Source organism: Protomyctophum bolini (assembly GCF_963924005.1).
Source record: "Protomyctophum bolini genome assembly, chromosome: 8".
Lineage (NCBI taxonomy): Eukaryota > Metazoa > Chordata > Actinopteri > Myctophiformes > Myctophidae > Protomyctophum > Protomyctophum bolini.
The window spans coordinates 15,009,947-15,027,051 of record NC_137869.1 but is presented as its reverse complement, the minus strand read 5'-3'; the positions used below and the strand labels follow the sequence as shown (position 1 = coordinate 15,027,051).

Sequence of the window (17,105 nt, the reverse complement as noted above, 5' to 3'; positions counted from 1 at the left end):
AGTCATCATATGGTCATAACTAACAATGGATGCCAAAACAATGGGAACATTTTTCATTTTTGTGTTTTTTTTTAATATATCAAAAGTCCATAAAATGTACTTTCTTTAATCGAAAACGTGATGATTGTCGAGTGTCGAGTGTCAAATGAATCTTGATTTAATTCACCTGTATTATTCCCATTGCTGTGTCGTCCTCCAAACACAGCTGATTACAGAACTACTCCGTTTTTAATCTCATTCAAGATGACATCCAGAGTCCAGACAGGGTATTACTCGTTTTAAACGTAATCATCATGTTAAAATATGTATCTGAAAACATTATAGGTTAGAAATAAGCCACAAGCGTTGCTGCCCGTGTCTGTCACTTTGAAAACAAACAATCTGCATGGGCGTCGCACACGTAACGAAGCTACGTCCCATAGCCTGGAGGGATGTGACGTTCTGAATCTGATTGGTTAAAAAACATACAGCTTTCTGTTTCAGAGTGAAACGTCAAAATATTTTTTTTTCATTGCATCAGGCCGTTAAAATGTAACTTTTCATGAATCTAGAGCTAACACCAGGGCCGGCTCCAGGATGAAATGAGTAAGGTTGCAGTCGAAAATTTCGAGGGTGCAAAACAAGTGTTATTTTTATTTCATACATCTATTGCGTTCTAATCTAATCTGGAGTTCTGGTCTCATCTTCAATGCAAGAACTAATGTTACCTTGAATTGCAATTGTAGACACTAGACGCCAGTTTGAATAGCCTACTAATGAAATAGTGTGCCTCGCGCAACACATTCCTTCACAGACATTATATATTAATATTATATTGCTTTCATTGTTGTCCACTGGCCTACACACCTGTGCATAGATTTCTAGGTGTGCAAAAGTTTTTTCCTACAAAAATAAAGAAATATATATATATATAAAATAAAAACACACTTTTCACATGGGGGTGCAAGGAGGTCGGGTTAAGGGGGCAATGCACCCTTTTGCACCCCCGTGGCGCCGGCCTGGCTAACGCACGTTTCCACACAGTGGTGGGTAGTTTTTGGCCTGTGGTTGGCAGCATGTCCAGTGTAGGTTGAAAGTGAGGTTGTAATGACTCACCTTGTGGGAAAGCTCTGTCAGGGCCAGTCATGCGTGCAGGCAGACCCACAGTACAACACACACACACACACACACACACACACACACACACAGTACAGCGGGCAGGCGGACCCACATCAACAGTACAGCTCACAAGGGGATATTGTGTGTAGGACAGTGTGGCCTTGTTGCCAGGACAACACTGACTCAGTCAACACGTGGTGGTGGGGCCTTCGCTGGTGGCTGCTTTCTCCAACTCCTCCTCCGCAGAGAGAAGTCACCTTTCTTCACTTCTCTTTTCTTTTTTTGAGCATTTCTTTACTGGTCAAAGTCAAACTAGTGATATGTTCAGAAGCATCTTCCATATAATCTTAATGTTCTCAGATATTTCATATATTCTCCTGGTTGGCAGTATGTAGTGTGTTAGAGAAGTCACCTTTCTCCACTTTACCTTTTTGGGGGGGGGGGGGCAGGCCAGGCAAGCACACTCTTCAGCTGGACGGTCACCTGATCCCGCCTCGGAGCCAATCGCTGCACGGGGAACACGTGGTCACGGTCGAGTCGTCCGGGGGATTACACAGCCAGCCACACGTCGTGCTCTGAAAAGGAGCACGACGAAAAGAACTATTTCCCTACACAATGTCGTTTATAGCCCTGGGAAAGTGTGAAATTTTTGTTTGTCGCACTTCAAACTAGGTCATCTCATTTCCCCTTGTTACACTAACAGAGAGGAATGTTTAATGGAAAAACATCTCTTAAGGCACATTCCTCTCCAGAGTAAAAGGCATAATAATGCTATTCTGCTTCTTTTGGGGAATACATTGTATTCATTTAAACCATCTTGCTGACTGTTAAATTGGCAATCTACAAGCTCACGAACGATTTGCAACACTGGCTTGCAGCCACATGTAAATTCTGCTTGTTCTAGTAAACTACTAGTGTAGTACTGTGATGAATCAATGTGATGTGCTAGGGAGGTGCAGGAGTAAAGTGCAGGGTTGTCCACGACCATGTAGGCTAGGGGTTCCAATCCACCGCAGTGCATATGTCTTGCATCTATTCTATACCAACAGAATTGGCCCATGTTCGGGGAGGGAAGCCGGGTGGGGTGGGCAATGTTTGTCACTGCACTAGTGAACCCTACGAGCTGTCAGCTGGGGGTTTTGAATGGATGGAGTATGTATTACAGAGGGCTATGTCCTCCCAGTGGGGGCTCCTCACTGGCAGGGGGAGCCAATAGGGTGCAATGGCACCCTGGCAACAGACTGATGTGTGCCGAGAATTCCGACTAAACGAACATACATTTTTAAAATAATTACAAAATGAACTGAATTTAAACTAACTCAATGTGATGTCCTCTTTCCACCACAGGTACACATCTGCACAACTGGACTCATTGTGACTCCGCCCCCCAGCAGTCCTGTTACCACGGCAACGGTCTTCACATTCCCTTCGGAGACACAGGGCTATACGTCCATCCCAGTGGTAAGTGTGGACACAAAACCTCCTATCTCCAGTTTTCAACTTATGTTATTTTTTTCGTCACTTAACCGATTCTGACCTGAGATCAGATTCTAAAAATGTCTTCTACATCCTGACTGTTTTCTGAAAAAGCTATGTTTCTATGTCAGTCGTTCTTCGATTTTTCAAAAATGGCTAAAGCATGACATAATGCTAACACCAAAAGCCCTACTTAGTCGTACAACACATTGCAATGTGATGCGTTGTGTGATCTGTTAGATCTGCTATTTTCACTATTTCTGAAACTCCCGTTGCAAGGTTTCCACTCACCAGCAACCATATTGCGTTTACCAGCATACAAATAATGGAACTGCCATTAAAAAGCTGCAACCTGTAACTTTTATGTCCAAACCTGATTCAAAGCCGGCATGAGAGACAACATCTCTACTGCTGAGCTAAAACTGAATGACCGCTTTCCAGTGTTGTGACTAACGCCCTTACATGCGTTACGTTACATAACGTAACTACTATTTGCAGTAACTTGTAACCTAACGCTTTACATTTCCCCATTCCATAACGGCGCTATAGTTATTGTGCGAGCGCTACCCGCGTTATGGCGTTATGTCAACTTATGTGATCAGAGAAAAAAGTCTGGCCATGCAGCTCCGTGAGTCTATCATCATACAGGCGTCTCTGTGCTGCTGAAGTGAAGGGGGCAAATAAAGTTGTGAATCGATATAATTCAACTAAACTGCGGGAGAAACACAGATGTACAAGCCCAACGTGCTGTGCATTGCGACGGGTAGATACCTTGTAGATCTGCTACTTCCAGCGCAGGAAGGGCGCATGCTTATGACGCTCTTTACTATGCATTCAGCCAGTCAACACAGAAGTTGACAGAACACACACGCACTGCAGCAGACGGAATGCACAGGCAGATCCGACAAAACTTTGCACACATCTGTGCTTTGCCTTTCATCCATGCTTCCATAGCCTTTTAAATCTTATTTCCCATCCACGGGCACAAGCAACGTGATATCAGCAGCTTCCACCCGATCTGTGGTGGTGTTCTGTTGACGAGGGAAGCTATTAGCTAGCATGGGAGCTAACGTTAGTTTCACTATTACAACCCCGTTCCCCAACCCCTCACACTCGCTGCTGCGAGCACACGGGCAGACACAAAGACGAATGGGAATATCATTTGGAGCTTTAACAATGAATGATAATATTATCACTATAATTATTACTACTTGTTTTATTGCCTATGCTTATGTAGAAAAAAAGCTCACTGCTCAGGTCAAATATGCCTATTGATATGCGATTAAAATGTGATTAATTGAGATGAATTCATCACAAAGCCTCCAATTAATTAGATGTTTTTTAATGAAGTCCCAAGTCTCCCAACCCTATTCTTTATAGATCTAGCTTCAAAAAAAAAGTTACTATATTCGGTATTCGGTTTCGGCCGTTTTTTATATTATTATTTTCTAAAGTAAAGTAAAGTAGTTACTTTCATAATTTCATGTAAAGTAAAGTAACAAATTACTTTTTTAGATAAGTAACGATAACTATAACGCCTTACTTTTTAAAAGTAACTTCCCCAACACTGCCGCTTTCCCAGTGGAGATGGTGCTTACTCATTTTCAACCAGTAGGTATCCTACCAGACACCAGGGTCTAAATGTTTCAATGGAAGAGAAGGGAGACCACCTTCAACCACTGTAGATGTACTAGTTAATATTGTATTAACATACTTTACCATCCAGTTATATTGCATTACAATTCACAATTTACAATGTAGGCATTTAGCAGATGCTCTTAACCCAGAGTGACTTACAGTAAGCAAGGAATATCATATAATATAAGGGTCGGGTTGGGACAAAACATTTTTCATGCAGATATACTAGTTATAATTTATAAACATACTCTACGATCTATAATTATATGGAATTCACATACTCTACCATAGATATGTATTAGTTATATTGTATTAACATTCTCTACCGTCCAGGTTGGTTTTATTCATCAAGTTCTGGATTGCAGCTTTATACCAAAAGAAGAAGTATACCCTTTAGAAACAAAGTTTCTCCTCATGTAATGGGGATAAAAAGTTGCACAATGTCTTTGGCTGTCTCTGAAAATAGCTTGTTAGCAATGTCAGAATTCATCAAGTTAATGGCTCAGTCACTGGCAGGCTAAATTTGGTGTGAATGATAAATTCAGACACTGCGAACATACATTTATTTTTATAGCAAAAAACGAAGGCAAGTTTCTCTGATTAAGAGAAAGTGTGTGTGCGTGTGTGTGTGTGTGTGTGTGTGTGGGGGGGGGGGGGCAGCAATGCGGCGCTCCTGAATGAACAGGAATGTGTACACAAAAGGTTGGGCTCTCCGCTTCACTTGGGAACCTCTACTTGATGTTTTTGTACAGATGATTCCTCTGCCCTGCAGGCAATCTAATTATCTCAGCTCAGGCGTCATCGCTGAACCGAAACACACACACACACACACACACACACACACACACACACACACACACACACACACACACTCTGTGTTGGCAGTCTCCTCCCCCACTGCGTTATGGAAGCTGTCCTCTGCTCTCCCATGCTCTGGTTGTAAACGTGGTAGGTTTGGGTGTTATGTCCTGCCTACTGTATGTCTCTTATTTGGGGTTTTAGCACTTAAGGGTACAAAAAAAGTCCCATTCCATCTCCCTGTCAGTGGTGTGTGTATTTGTATTACTATACTTGTGAGCGTCAAATGTCCCCACAAGTATAGTTGTGTTTTTGCATGGTTTCATTAGATTTGGGGAGTTAGGCTTACAGTTAGGAAAGGATTCAGGTCAGGGTTAGAAATGTAGGGCTTGGAGGGCCAATGGCCTAGCCCTAGTGGTTGAGGTGCATACCACATATAGGCTCTAATGCAGCCTGACAGCAAGTCGCGGGTTAAATTTCCGAGCCCGACTGCCATTGCGGCGTGTCACTCCCCATCTCTCTCTCTCTCCTGTTTCCTAGTAATGTGTGTTGCACTACCTGATAGAGTGGAAAAGCTAGGGCAGTGGCAGTGGGCAGTTAAACATCCTCCCTGCGCTCCAAGAGCACAGGGAAACGGATGGAGCAGAGGTTTGGATTGAGCTACTATAGCGGTCCACGCCACTCATTTTGAGCCTCCTCTCCCAGCCGCGTTCCTCTGGCGCCTGCCTGTGATGACGGCGGAAACCCTGCCGATCGCCCAGAGGGGGAATCCGCCAGCGGCGGAACGGCACCACGCTTTGCGGGTACCGCTCAGTCGAACGTCAACAGACGTTAGGTTTTCATATGGTACCAATTAACAAAAAACACTGCCAACTGCATTTGATATCCAACCGCGAGGTCTCCTAGCAACAAACAAACAAGCATGCAAGCAAGCATAGCAGGAGATGAGAGTCCCCCAGGTTTCTCACAGAGGGGCGAGTTGGGGACAAGAGTGACCGCGCACTTCCCCTCTGTCAGCGAGGCAGAATGGAAGAGGCCATGATGACAGATGATCCGTTTTTCTTTTCACGCTCGCCATCGGGTTTCGATCCTTTACATAACACCTTTGTATCGGCTTCGGTGAAGGCTTCTCTTTGTAACCCGTGGCCTGACAGAAAGCCAATGATTGATTGTTGTGTAAATGTAAAGCCGGCTTTATTCTTTAGTTGCGTGCGTGCCGCCGTGCCAGTGTCGAACAACCAGAAATGGCAGATCTATAAGCTCTGTGAGCTTGTAGACGCTACACACGACGCAACAATGTATAGCAAGTCACTTGTTCCTGGATGGTGGAAGTGTTTCTCTATGGAGAATAACATTGAGTTTCTTTCAATTGTCTCATATAAGCATTGTGGTCCAAAATGAAACAAACTGTCTCTGCGATATTGTCGGGGGTGCCGGGTGGGGGTGGTAACCCCATTGTTTCCCATCATGCACCTGTACACAGTGTGAAGCTCAACAGCGCCACTTTGTCACCTGTTGGTACCCTAAACATAGGGTACCAACACTCAAAAATATACTACTTCAGTGGCAGTAACATTAGCGATTGCTCGCCATCAGTTGATCATTATCCATATGAGTCAAACCGACGGGATCATTTGTTTATTTTTATAACATAGTTCTAAGTCTATGGGAATTCAGAATTCGGGGGACACGAACCAGGTAGGATGTGTAAATTACGTCAGAATTCATTTCGTCATCTTGTAACTTTTTCTTTGTTTTAACTCTTTCTTTTTTTCCCTTTCTTTTTTTTTACAGGACGCTCTTCCGCCGCCCCCGCCGCCGCCCCCGCAGTCCTCCTCCGGCGCCGCGTCCTCATTGGCCGCCGGGCAGAGGCCCTCCCCCAGCACGAGCGACCAAAGTGGTAGACAAAGGCCCACAGTGTGAGTTACAGGAAAACAAAAGATACGAAAGAACAAAATGTGCTTCTTCTCTCTCCTACACTCTCCAACAACACACAACAACAACACTCTCATTAGCGATGCCGTGAGATGTCACATGTGGTTTCCTCAAACTCCCCCCCGGGGCTTAACTCATATTCGCCTGCCCCCCGCCACCCATGCTCCCCTTCCTCCAAGCTGTCAGAATGTGTGTGTGCTCTCTCTTTCACCCCTGAACCCCTGACCCTCTCACCCTTCCCCTCATTACTCCTGTGAGTCCACACGTCACACACACACACACACACACACACACACACACACACACACACACACCTGATGAAAATTGGATCTGCTCGCCTTCTTGCACTCTTGTGTGTGTTCCATGTTCCTGGACCTCTTCTGTCTGTCGTGATTTTTCTCAACTAGTCATTTCAGAGAGAGAGAGAGAGAGAGAGAGAGAGAGAGAGAGTGTGTGTGTGTGTGTGTGTGTGTGTGTGTGTGTGTGTGTGTGTGTGTGTGTGTGTGTGTGTGTGTGTGTGTGTGTGTGTGTGTGTGTGTGTGTGTGTGTGTGTGTGTGTGTGTGTGTGTGTGTGTGTGTGTGTGTGTGTGTGTGTGTGTGTGTGTGTGTGTGTGTGTGTGTGTGTGTGTGCAGCTCTAGGAAAAGACTTCATGTGACATACAGAAACTGAAATAAGGTCCTATACAAATGAATATCATAGCAACTTCACTGTAACGATGCTCTTCTCTCTGGGGTTGCTGCTGTCCCATTTAAAGAAACAGTGTCAAATGTATACTCGGGAATGTACAAATGTTACATTTCTACATTCTCTGAATCGATTGCTATTTGCTACGTATGCTTGTGTGGGGATTCCTGTGTGTCTCTGCGTTTTAACTGGGAAAGCATCTGTCAATTTAGATTTTAGCTACAGTATATAAATTATAAATGGCAACATACGTTTTTCAGAAAATTCAGTGGTTCTCAAAAATATCAGATATACAAGCTCACAATGCGTCACTTTGTGCCACGCTGCATGCTTGTACATCTTTTTTTTCTTCTTTATTTAAAAGTATTTTTTCATCTTTTAACAAATCTTCTCTTCTGGGGGTCCCTGGCACAAAACATTTTTAGATGGGGATCCGTGATCAAATACGTGTATATCCTTTTGGGGGACCTTGACATGAACATGTTTGAGACCTAGTGATTTAGAAGGCATTTGTAGAATCGGACTTAGGTCTTTATTGGCTTAATCATCAAGTAAAGCCACAGCACAATGTAATAGAATACACTACTTTTTTACAAGTTATGGACAAAAGACAACAGAGTGAATAGAACGGTGCACAGTAAAAAAAACAAAAACAAACATTTAACATCATTTAACTCAGACGATGGCACAAGAATAATAGCACTAATGTAGGAACCCTGAGGTTGGAGTAGCCAAGGGGTTCAGCTCGGTGCGAGAGGAACCCGATGACGTTTCCAGTCGATCGCCCTCGCTTAATAGCGGGAGCCACAGTGCTGTGATAGCAGTCTCTGCACCAATAATACAGTCTGACGCTCTCATTTTCAGCTTTCTGGAGCGAGACGTTAGCTCTGTGTACGGGCTGCTCCCACGTGGTGTCTCCCCTTAACTAGTGATAATGAGTCTGTAGCAGCCTTTCTCCCATCGTCAGTAGGCCCTCTCAGTGTTAATGATCTCTGAGTCTGTAGCAGCCTTTCTCCCATCGTCAGTAGGCCCTGTCAGTGTTAATGATCTCTGAGTCTGTAGCAGCCTTTCTCCCATCGTCAGTAGGCCCTGTCACAATTTATATGTAATCGCAACTATTTGAGATATTATTGAGGTAACATTTTATAATCGCGACAGACCAAAATAAATCGTCTACTCTCATCACAAGTGACACGCTTTTATTGTTGATCAATTGAGTCTGTACAAAATACAAATCGTCATACACCTCACCGTTGTTTGCGTTTCAGCCCAAGCCAGACGCAGGTGTCCGAGAAACATGGTTAAATATTACTTATTGTTCTTTGTTTGAAGCGTAACACGGTTCCATCGGCTTCCGAGCTCCTTCCTGGTCACATAACTTGTTTGCGGCGATGCCATCAGTAAAGCTGCAGAGCACGCTTTGTTGAAGTTATTTCCATCACCTGTGTACAATTACACCCACGATTGCATGATTCAGTATTAAGAGCACATTCAAAGATAATCCTTTGTCATCGAGGGGGCATGGTGGTAGTGCACAGTTGGTAGTGCTGTCGCCTCACAGCTAGAAGGTCCTGGGTTCGATTCCCGCTTGGGACGCTGTGGGTGCTGGTGGCGTGTTTCCTCCCCCGCGTCATCAGTGCCCATACCCGAGGTGGGGTTGGCGAAAGGGCCCTTCTGTGTGGAGTTTACATGTTCTCCCCGTGTCCCCTACGTGTCCCTTACATGCAGTAATCCTGGTCTCTAAACTGCCTCCCCCTGGCCAGCAGGGTCGCCTGATCGAGGGGAAAGGAACTGGTTGGAATAACGTGTTCCTTCCACGCGCTACGTCCAACCAGGGAAACTCCACCTGTCGGGTGTAAAGGAGCAACTTGGACACTCGGGCATGAAGGAAGCATGAGTTCAAGTCCGTTGCTCTCCCCAGGTTGGTGGAGGGTATGTAGAGCCCAGGATCACATTAGATAATTGACACTGGGGTGAAAAATGGGCTACAAAATTGTGGGATAAAAAAAAGAAGAAGATAATCCTTTGTTTAACAAGGAATTCATGCATTTGGTACATATTAAAGCTGGGATTTTGTCGGATACAGGAAGACTGGGCACCTGAGAAGTCTGAGCAATATGAAAAGTTCTCTCCGAAATGTGAAAAAGTAAAGGATAAAAGTATGCTTTGGAAATTGGTCTGAATCAATGAATGATTTGAACATGCATGGTACATTATCAGACCAAAATGTCTATTGTTTATGCCCAAATGGCTATCCACAGGATTTGTAGCAATTGTTTAAAATGTGGGCCTTTAAAAGTCAAATGTTTCACTTTACCTTTTATTTCAGACCATTTTCCAATAAATAAAAAGGTTTGGGGAAATAGCCAATTTAACAGATGCTTCTCAGGTGCACACTCGTCCAGTTACCATGTTGTTGATTTGCCCTGACGGCAAGAAATACAGTTTTGTTCTGACCGCCAACAGAATTGTTGCGTTGGTGTCTGCTCGGTAGTAGAAATGTCATCCTCAGACCAGCTAATTTGACTTTATATGTTAGTACATTTTGTAATGAAATTAGGCAATATAGCATGGGTTATGGCATTTGTGATCTCAGATCATCTCACAGTAATGGTAGCCGACAGTGCATGCAGCATGCCTGATGCCTACTGCATACACTTAACTGCATACAAGCTCACAACAACATGTTTATTTTCAGAGAGATCTGGTATAGAGGGAAAAGGGGAGAGGGGGCCGAGTATAGAATCATGGGAGACCCCAGTCAACAATTGGGTTTAAATAAGAGACATGCTTTATTTAGCGACTTGGCACTTATAACAAATTCAGTGTTAGGTTAAATTGGTTCTCCTTGTGTATACTAGTAGTTTACCTGTTGTCAACTACTATCTGCTTTGATGCTAGTTTGAATTTAGCTGGAGAATTGTGCTGCATAACTCGCGCACACACACACACACACACACACACACACACACACACAGGTTTTATTATTATATTTGTGAGGACATCAACATTTCAGGACGGCGATTTTGTGAATGCATCCGTTAAGCCTGAAGCAAAAAACAAAATAGCACATCTAATAAGCTTACAACGTGTAACGAATGCCACGTGTTGTGAGCTTGTAGACTCTAGGCATAAATCCAACCCCTAAATCTAACATCTAAATCCTCATCCTAACCCCTACATCTTTTCCTAATTGTAAGCCTTACCGTAACAATTTTTTCTCTTTACATAAAACAACCGTTTCTCTTGTGAGGACCATGAAATTGTCACACAATGTATATTCCTATTCCTCAGGAGGTAGAGCGGCCAATTCCGAAGGTTCCCAGAATCCCAGTTCGAATGGGTGGATGTACTGCACAATCATTGTAAAGTGCCTTGTATAAATGCACCATTCCCCATTATACCCTTTACATTAGCAGCAGCATACCAGGCCAAATTTCTGCGATCGATGGTCCGGTGTATAATGCGTCGATGGTGCTACGATGATAATCATGCAAGATCGTTATTTCACGGCTCCCAGCACGTTCAAAGTAATGGGAAATGTCATTGTTTGTGTTAACAGAAACTCATTTGTAAGCTCCCCTTTTCTGAACAAATAACTCCACACTTTTTGGGGTTAAAGCACAGGGCATCAATCACCATCTGCTAGTCGCTGTGCAGACAGTTTAGTGAAAAATTGCTTTATTACCAGCCTCTCTTTGGAAGCTTGCCAACCCATGTTGTCCTGACAAGTCAAGTCCTCCCTTTCTTTTTTGAGTGGTGCAACCACTCCTATAGACAGCTATGTGTGTCCCTGGGTCTGTCCCTGGGTCTGTCCGAGCACGAAAATAGCGTTATTGCGTTTGTTCACCACCAAGTGTCGCTGTTGCACAGCCTAACACACAGACACAGACACACAGGCCAGGGAGGAGGGCTAGTACAGTACAGTACTGTACAGCACCACTCACTTCAGAATGGTCTGATTTTTCTAGTCAATGCCTGCCGTACATCATTAGTCAATTTAATTGATTCGTTAACACACATGATGTATGTATGTATGTAATATTAAAAATCACACCTGTGTGAAGTAAGAGGCACTCTTATCATCGTACATTTAATTCCGGCCAATCAGAAACGTGCAGATATGCTACTTTTGATACTTGTGTGTGACGCTGTAGTATGATCAAGTAGGGCGTTCATTTACGAAAGAATACAACAAAGTTTTAATATGGAGATAAGAGTTTTCTGCCTGACATCAAGTGTGTGTGTGTGTGTGTGTGTGTGTGTGTGTGTGTGTGTGTGTGTGTGTGTGTGTGTGTGTGTGTGTGGATTCAAGGAGTTTCCCCTTTGCCGTTAGCAACAGCAAAGTACAAAGGTGGCGCCAGGGATCCAACGGCTGACAACCCTTCCGTTTTTCTCCAGGTTTTCTAACTTAATTCGATCTCCCAGGGAGCCCCTGTGATCTGACTTCCCCTGTTAATTTACATCTCTGAGCCATTCATTTCTAGTTAATTACAGCGTACAAGGGAACCATGGGGAGGCTCAGCCCGGCTAATGTGCACAGAATTACCCCACCATGTGACACCAGGCCTTGAGCCGGTGTTGAACTCCACTCAACATCTCAAACCCCCCCCGCCCCCTGCCTCTGTCTTCTAGCCAGTGGTGGAGGAAGTGCTCAGTTTTAAAAGAAATACTCAATGTAGGCGTTTAGCAGACGCTCTTAATCCAGAACAATTTACAGGAAGCAAGGTAAACACGAGGTAATGCATAGAGATCGTTATCTAGGATAATAGGTAAACCAGGAACCTATTATCAGTTTAAACCAGGGGTTCTCAAACCTTAGTTTGTCGTGTCAAGGACCCCCAACTTGAGATGCATTTGGCGGCAAGCTAATAGAAACGGCAGGCTTTCTATTCCTGGAAAGTTAGCATGCTATAATGGAAGCCATTGTTCTCACGTTAATAAAAAACTTAAATCTTGTTTGAAAAAATAAATAAAAATCTGTCTAACTACAATGGCACGGGTTTGCCACATCCCTCCTATGAGACAGAGTAGATTTTTTATTTGCAATTTTTATCATGAACAATAGTGAGGACCAATTATATGAAGATAGGTTGAAAATGGGTGAAGTCATCTTTTAATTATTCTTATTATTTTTTTAAATTGCACATAGTACCTACAAAATAAATATAAATATTTACAAGCTATTTTTGAATTGCCTACGTATAAGAGGTTAATATGATTGTTTGTTTTGGAACAAAAAAATCTATAATCTGCACATTGAATGATTGAAATTATACAAACTATAAGACAGGTCTACAAATTAACCTGGCCTCTGACTAAATAACATTTTAATCTTTGCATAAGCCTGCAACGTCTTCAAATTCCAGGAATTAGTTCCCAATGCATATTTCCCATAGACATTTCAAAACATATTTATTTAAAGACCTTATAAGTGTTGTACAAAGCCAACTCTTGTCGTGACAAATCATGACAACAAACACAATATTTTGGACCAAACAAATAATTACAAAGAAGAAAAACAACAAAAATTGTTGTAACCTGCCATTTTCTTCTTCTTTCTAATTATTTGTTCAGCCCGAAAGATTGTGTCATGATTTGTCACGACAAGAGTTGGCTTTGTCCACGGCGTAAACGTCTTTAAATAAATACTTTCTGAAAAGTCTATGTGGAAAATGAACGGGGATTTATTTTCCAGGTCTCTCGAGGGGGCGGGACTGTGACGCTCTATAAGCAATAATAATATTTTTTGGTATTCAGACAGCCAGCAATGGGTAGAACGCTCTCCAATTTTTTTTGTCTCTGATCTGCATTCAAAGATTTTTCTAGAATCTTTGTCATTGGTAGATTTGCCTGTCTGCTTCCTGATTGGTTAGTCATTGCGAACAGGTTTTTTTCAACCAATGACAAAGCTTCTCGGAACATCTTTGAATGCAGATTGCGGGCCCTAGATGTGTCACAGAGACTACATTTTTTGGGGGGAGCGTTCTACCCATTGCTGCCTGTGTGAATACCAAAAAAGAAAGGCATTCAAATTTTGACATTATTGCTTACAGCAGCTTTAAGCAAAGTGCAATAGTATTGGCATCAAAATATGCTCAAAGAAGTCAAAGTAGTCATTGTGAAAAATGTATATATATTGTGTTATTTGATTCGAATTATTGATCATTATTTTATACTTAATTTGTCATTTGAAAATAGCCAATCTACAAGCTCAAAGCGCATCACGATGCCCTGTGAGTTTGTAGATCTGCTATTTTCAAAACCTTTACAAGATTGCTGTTGAAATTGTACTCAAGTACAGTACTTGAATTACTTTACATCTCTGCTTCCAGCTACACCACCAGCTTCTTCTAATACAAGCTTTAAATTAAAAACATCAGTATCGTGTTTCCATGGACTTCAGTATGTTCCCACTAATTCAGCGACATAATTGAAATTTTGGCAAGCTTGTTCTCATAAACTGATAACATCTGTTATGTCAGATGAATACGTCAATACATAAAGCCTTCCTTGTCAGCACAGTATGTGTTGAAAAGTTGACAGTTTTCTTTCTTTCTGCGAGCCACTATAACAATAATGCAAGCAAAACACTATTCATTTAATAGAAATTGAAAAGTTGCTACAAGTTTGGGTGAATTGTTCGGTGTCGATTAAAAAAATCACACGTGTGAAATGAGCGGTGCAACTGCACAGTGTGGGGGAACGTGCCCCGGTTCCCGGCGAGCCGCCCCACATCCCAAACGGTGGAGAAATGACAGGTGTTACCGTGTGGGAGTCCCCGGGGGGTCCCCGCAACATACAGACCCCCAGGAACGCTCTCAGGGGGTGGCCTGGTTCCAGCGAGCCTTCCCGTGTCTAAAAACTGTGGCCTACAATTGAGTTTTTATATATATATATTATTTTCCCTCTGCTTTAGAATTGGCCTCCTAGTGCCTCCTGGCGGTCTTCACTTTGAAAACCACTGACCTACAGCAATGCTTCTCAAAACGTAGTTAAAATAGCATCAACATCGGTCTAACTGCTAACCCGTTGTCGGCTTGTAGATCTGCTATTTTAAAAACCACTGGACTACTAACAGTACAGTGTGATTTATCTGCCTGTAGTGATGCAATGTACCTCGAGAAATGGAAGAATCCAATCCGAGGCTAGGTTTGACTCACCACTACCGCAGGAATGCAGCCGTGCGCAGGTCGCCCCCGCTCTGACACACAGCTGTAAGCAGGCTGCACTGGGCCAGCTCATTCCTCTGCACCGTCTCATTATTCTGCTTCAAACAGTGGGAGTTGTGCTGATGGCAAAAGTAAAAGTATGGCATCCAAGTTGTTCTCAGCTTTCAGTGATCTCATGCGGTGGTGAACATGTTTCTTAACATGTCTCTAAGGCATGCTTATCTGCTATTATTGCCTATTATTCCAGAAGACAGCCGATCAATAAGCTCACCATATACAGTACAGTAGATTGTGAGCTTATACATCGGCTATTTCTTGGCAGGGAGATATGGTGCAGTGGGCAAAGCGGATGAGAACTAGTATAGACCCCTGGGGGACATTCTTTTTCTTTTACAGTCCCACAAGTTTACAACAAATCAATGTTTACATTTCCACAAATCACAGAGAAATGTAAGGACAAATCACACTGCAAATGAATGTACCTTTGCTTGCAATCAACACCAATAATCCAAAGCCTGAGATTCCTGCAGAGTTTGCTAGTTCTGTCTGGGGTTTTTTTCCACCTGCACAGCAGTGTCGTGTGCCTTAGCACAACATATTTTTTTTCCCCCATTTCCGTTTTGTCATGGCTCTGCTTGGTTCGGTTACTGTAAAAGCATCACTAGCCCTGGCTGGCACGCAAACATATCTGCTGTACAGGCCAGCTTTTCAAAGGGTGCTCGGTGCTGCTGGGATGATTTCATTTAATCATGCAGAATGACACACGGTACTGTAGGTGCACAACAATACCACGGTGATGTGGTAATGGAATAATAATAATGGAAAACCACTCCACGATGATACTGTACTGTACAAACCAAACCATATTCTGCCCTGGTCCAGGAAGTCATGTCACTGAAGTAAATTGTCTTGTCAAGTGGAATGTCCAAAACTATTTTGAAAATAAAATGAGAAACCGGCTAAAGTAGCTGCATGCCCGAAGTGTTTTGAGCTTGCAGATCTACTACTTTTGATACAAAAAGTGGAAATAAGAGTTCGACAGCAACGCAATATTGGAGCCATTCTTCACAAAACACATACAGTATGTTCAGAACATTCTGACATTGAAATGGTCTTTTTCCAGACAAATAAGGAGGAAATGTTATCACAGACCTGTCTATGTTGGCACCATACTCTCGCGACTTGTGAGATCTAGCAGCACTTATCACAGGACTAGAATCAGAATCAGTTTTATTTGTCACATCACAGTTTTACTGGTGTAAAGTGGGTGAGTGAGAGTATTGTATTGTTTAAGCATGGTATACATAATTATATGTACAACGCTGGCATCATATCTCATGCAGGTGTGTACATGAATATTTGTGAAACATTAGCCTTATGCAGGTGTGTGGGTGAAACATTGCAGCACGTACAATGTTGTTTCAAGGACCAGTTTGTGCAGTATGGGAAGGTTAAAAATAAATATAGCAAGTTTCACTTGATCTGACGTTGAGTGATTGGACTTGCATACCATTTCGTACTATCTACTTATCTTACCCAAAATATCAAGGCTTTTTCCACTCACTCGTGCTACTCAGACAGCCGGAGTTATGCCGGGCGGTAACCTAAAGTTCTGCAGTGTGAAAAAAAAACCCTGTCCTAGTCTCGGGCCAGCAGCAATATTATGGACACTGGACAGATGACCCAGTTGTTTCCTCGTCCCTCCAAGGACTCAGCCAGGGCTGATTTAGTGTGGGTCTCTCTCGGATGACCATGGACACTCACTCTCTCTCCAGGAAGATCTCTAGAGGGGAGAGGGTGACAGATCTAGTGGCTGGTGACAGCGGGATCCTTGGCAGCATAGTGACACCGTGCACAGCATGAATCACTTCACTTGCACAGGGAGGGGAGTTCAGCAGTCTAGGTGCTCCGTATACAAAGCAAATTAATTTATCCCTTTTGTAAGCCTGTACAAATGTGGGTCCATTTGGTTACATTTGTAACAGTCTAGAGGGTTTAGTGGTTAAATGAATGTGAACAAACTGTTCTCGTGCTGATGTGTGTGTGTGTGTGTGTGTGTGTGTTCTCTGCGCAGCTATGTGGCCATGTTCCCGTACACGCCCCGCAAGGATGACGAGCTGGAGCTGAGGAAGGGAGAGATGTTCCTGGTGCTGGAACGCTGTCAGGACGGCTGGTTCAAGGGCACCTCCATGCACACGGGCAAGATAGGAGTGTTCCCCGGGAACTACATGAGCCCCGTCAGCAGGTCAGCATACCAACATACTGTGCATCTCTGTCGTCCTCTTATCTCTGTGGGGGGAGGG

At 43.3% G+C, this 17,105-nt stretch overlaps 1 protein-coding gene across 3 annotated transcripts in view; it reads left to right on the top strand.

Annotated features, from left to right (window-relative positions):
• Positions 1 to 17,105, top strand: part of sh3rf1 (SH3 domain containing ring finger 1) — a 74,735-nt gene that overhangs the window by 39,792 nt on the left and 17,838 nt on the right. For all 3 annotated transcript variants that reach the window (XR_013964452.1, XM_080769341.1, XM_080769340.1), the window contains exons 6-8: positions 2,446 to 2,559; positions 6,805 to 6,929; positions 16,877 to 17,047. Coding sequence is in view for 2 of the 3 variants with exons in the window: in XM_080769341.1 (XP_080625467.1) it covers positions 2,446 to 2,559; positions 6,805 to 6,929; positions 16,877 to 17,047 (410 nt within the window). In the remaining variant the exon portion in view is untranslated. The remainder of the gene's footprint in view (positions 1 to 2,445; positions 2,560 to 6,804; positions 6,930 to 16,876; positions 17,048 to 17,105) is intronic.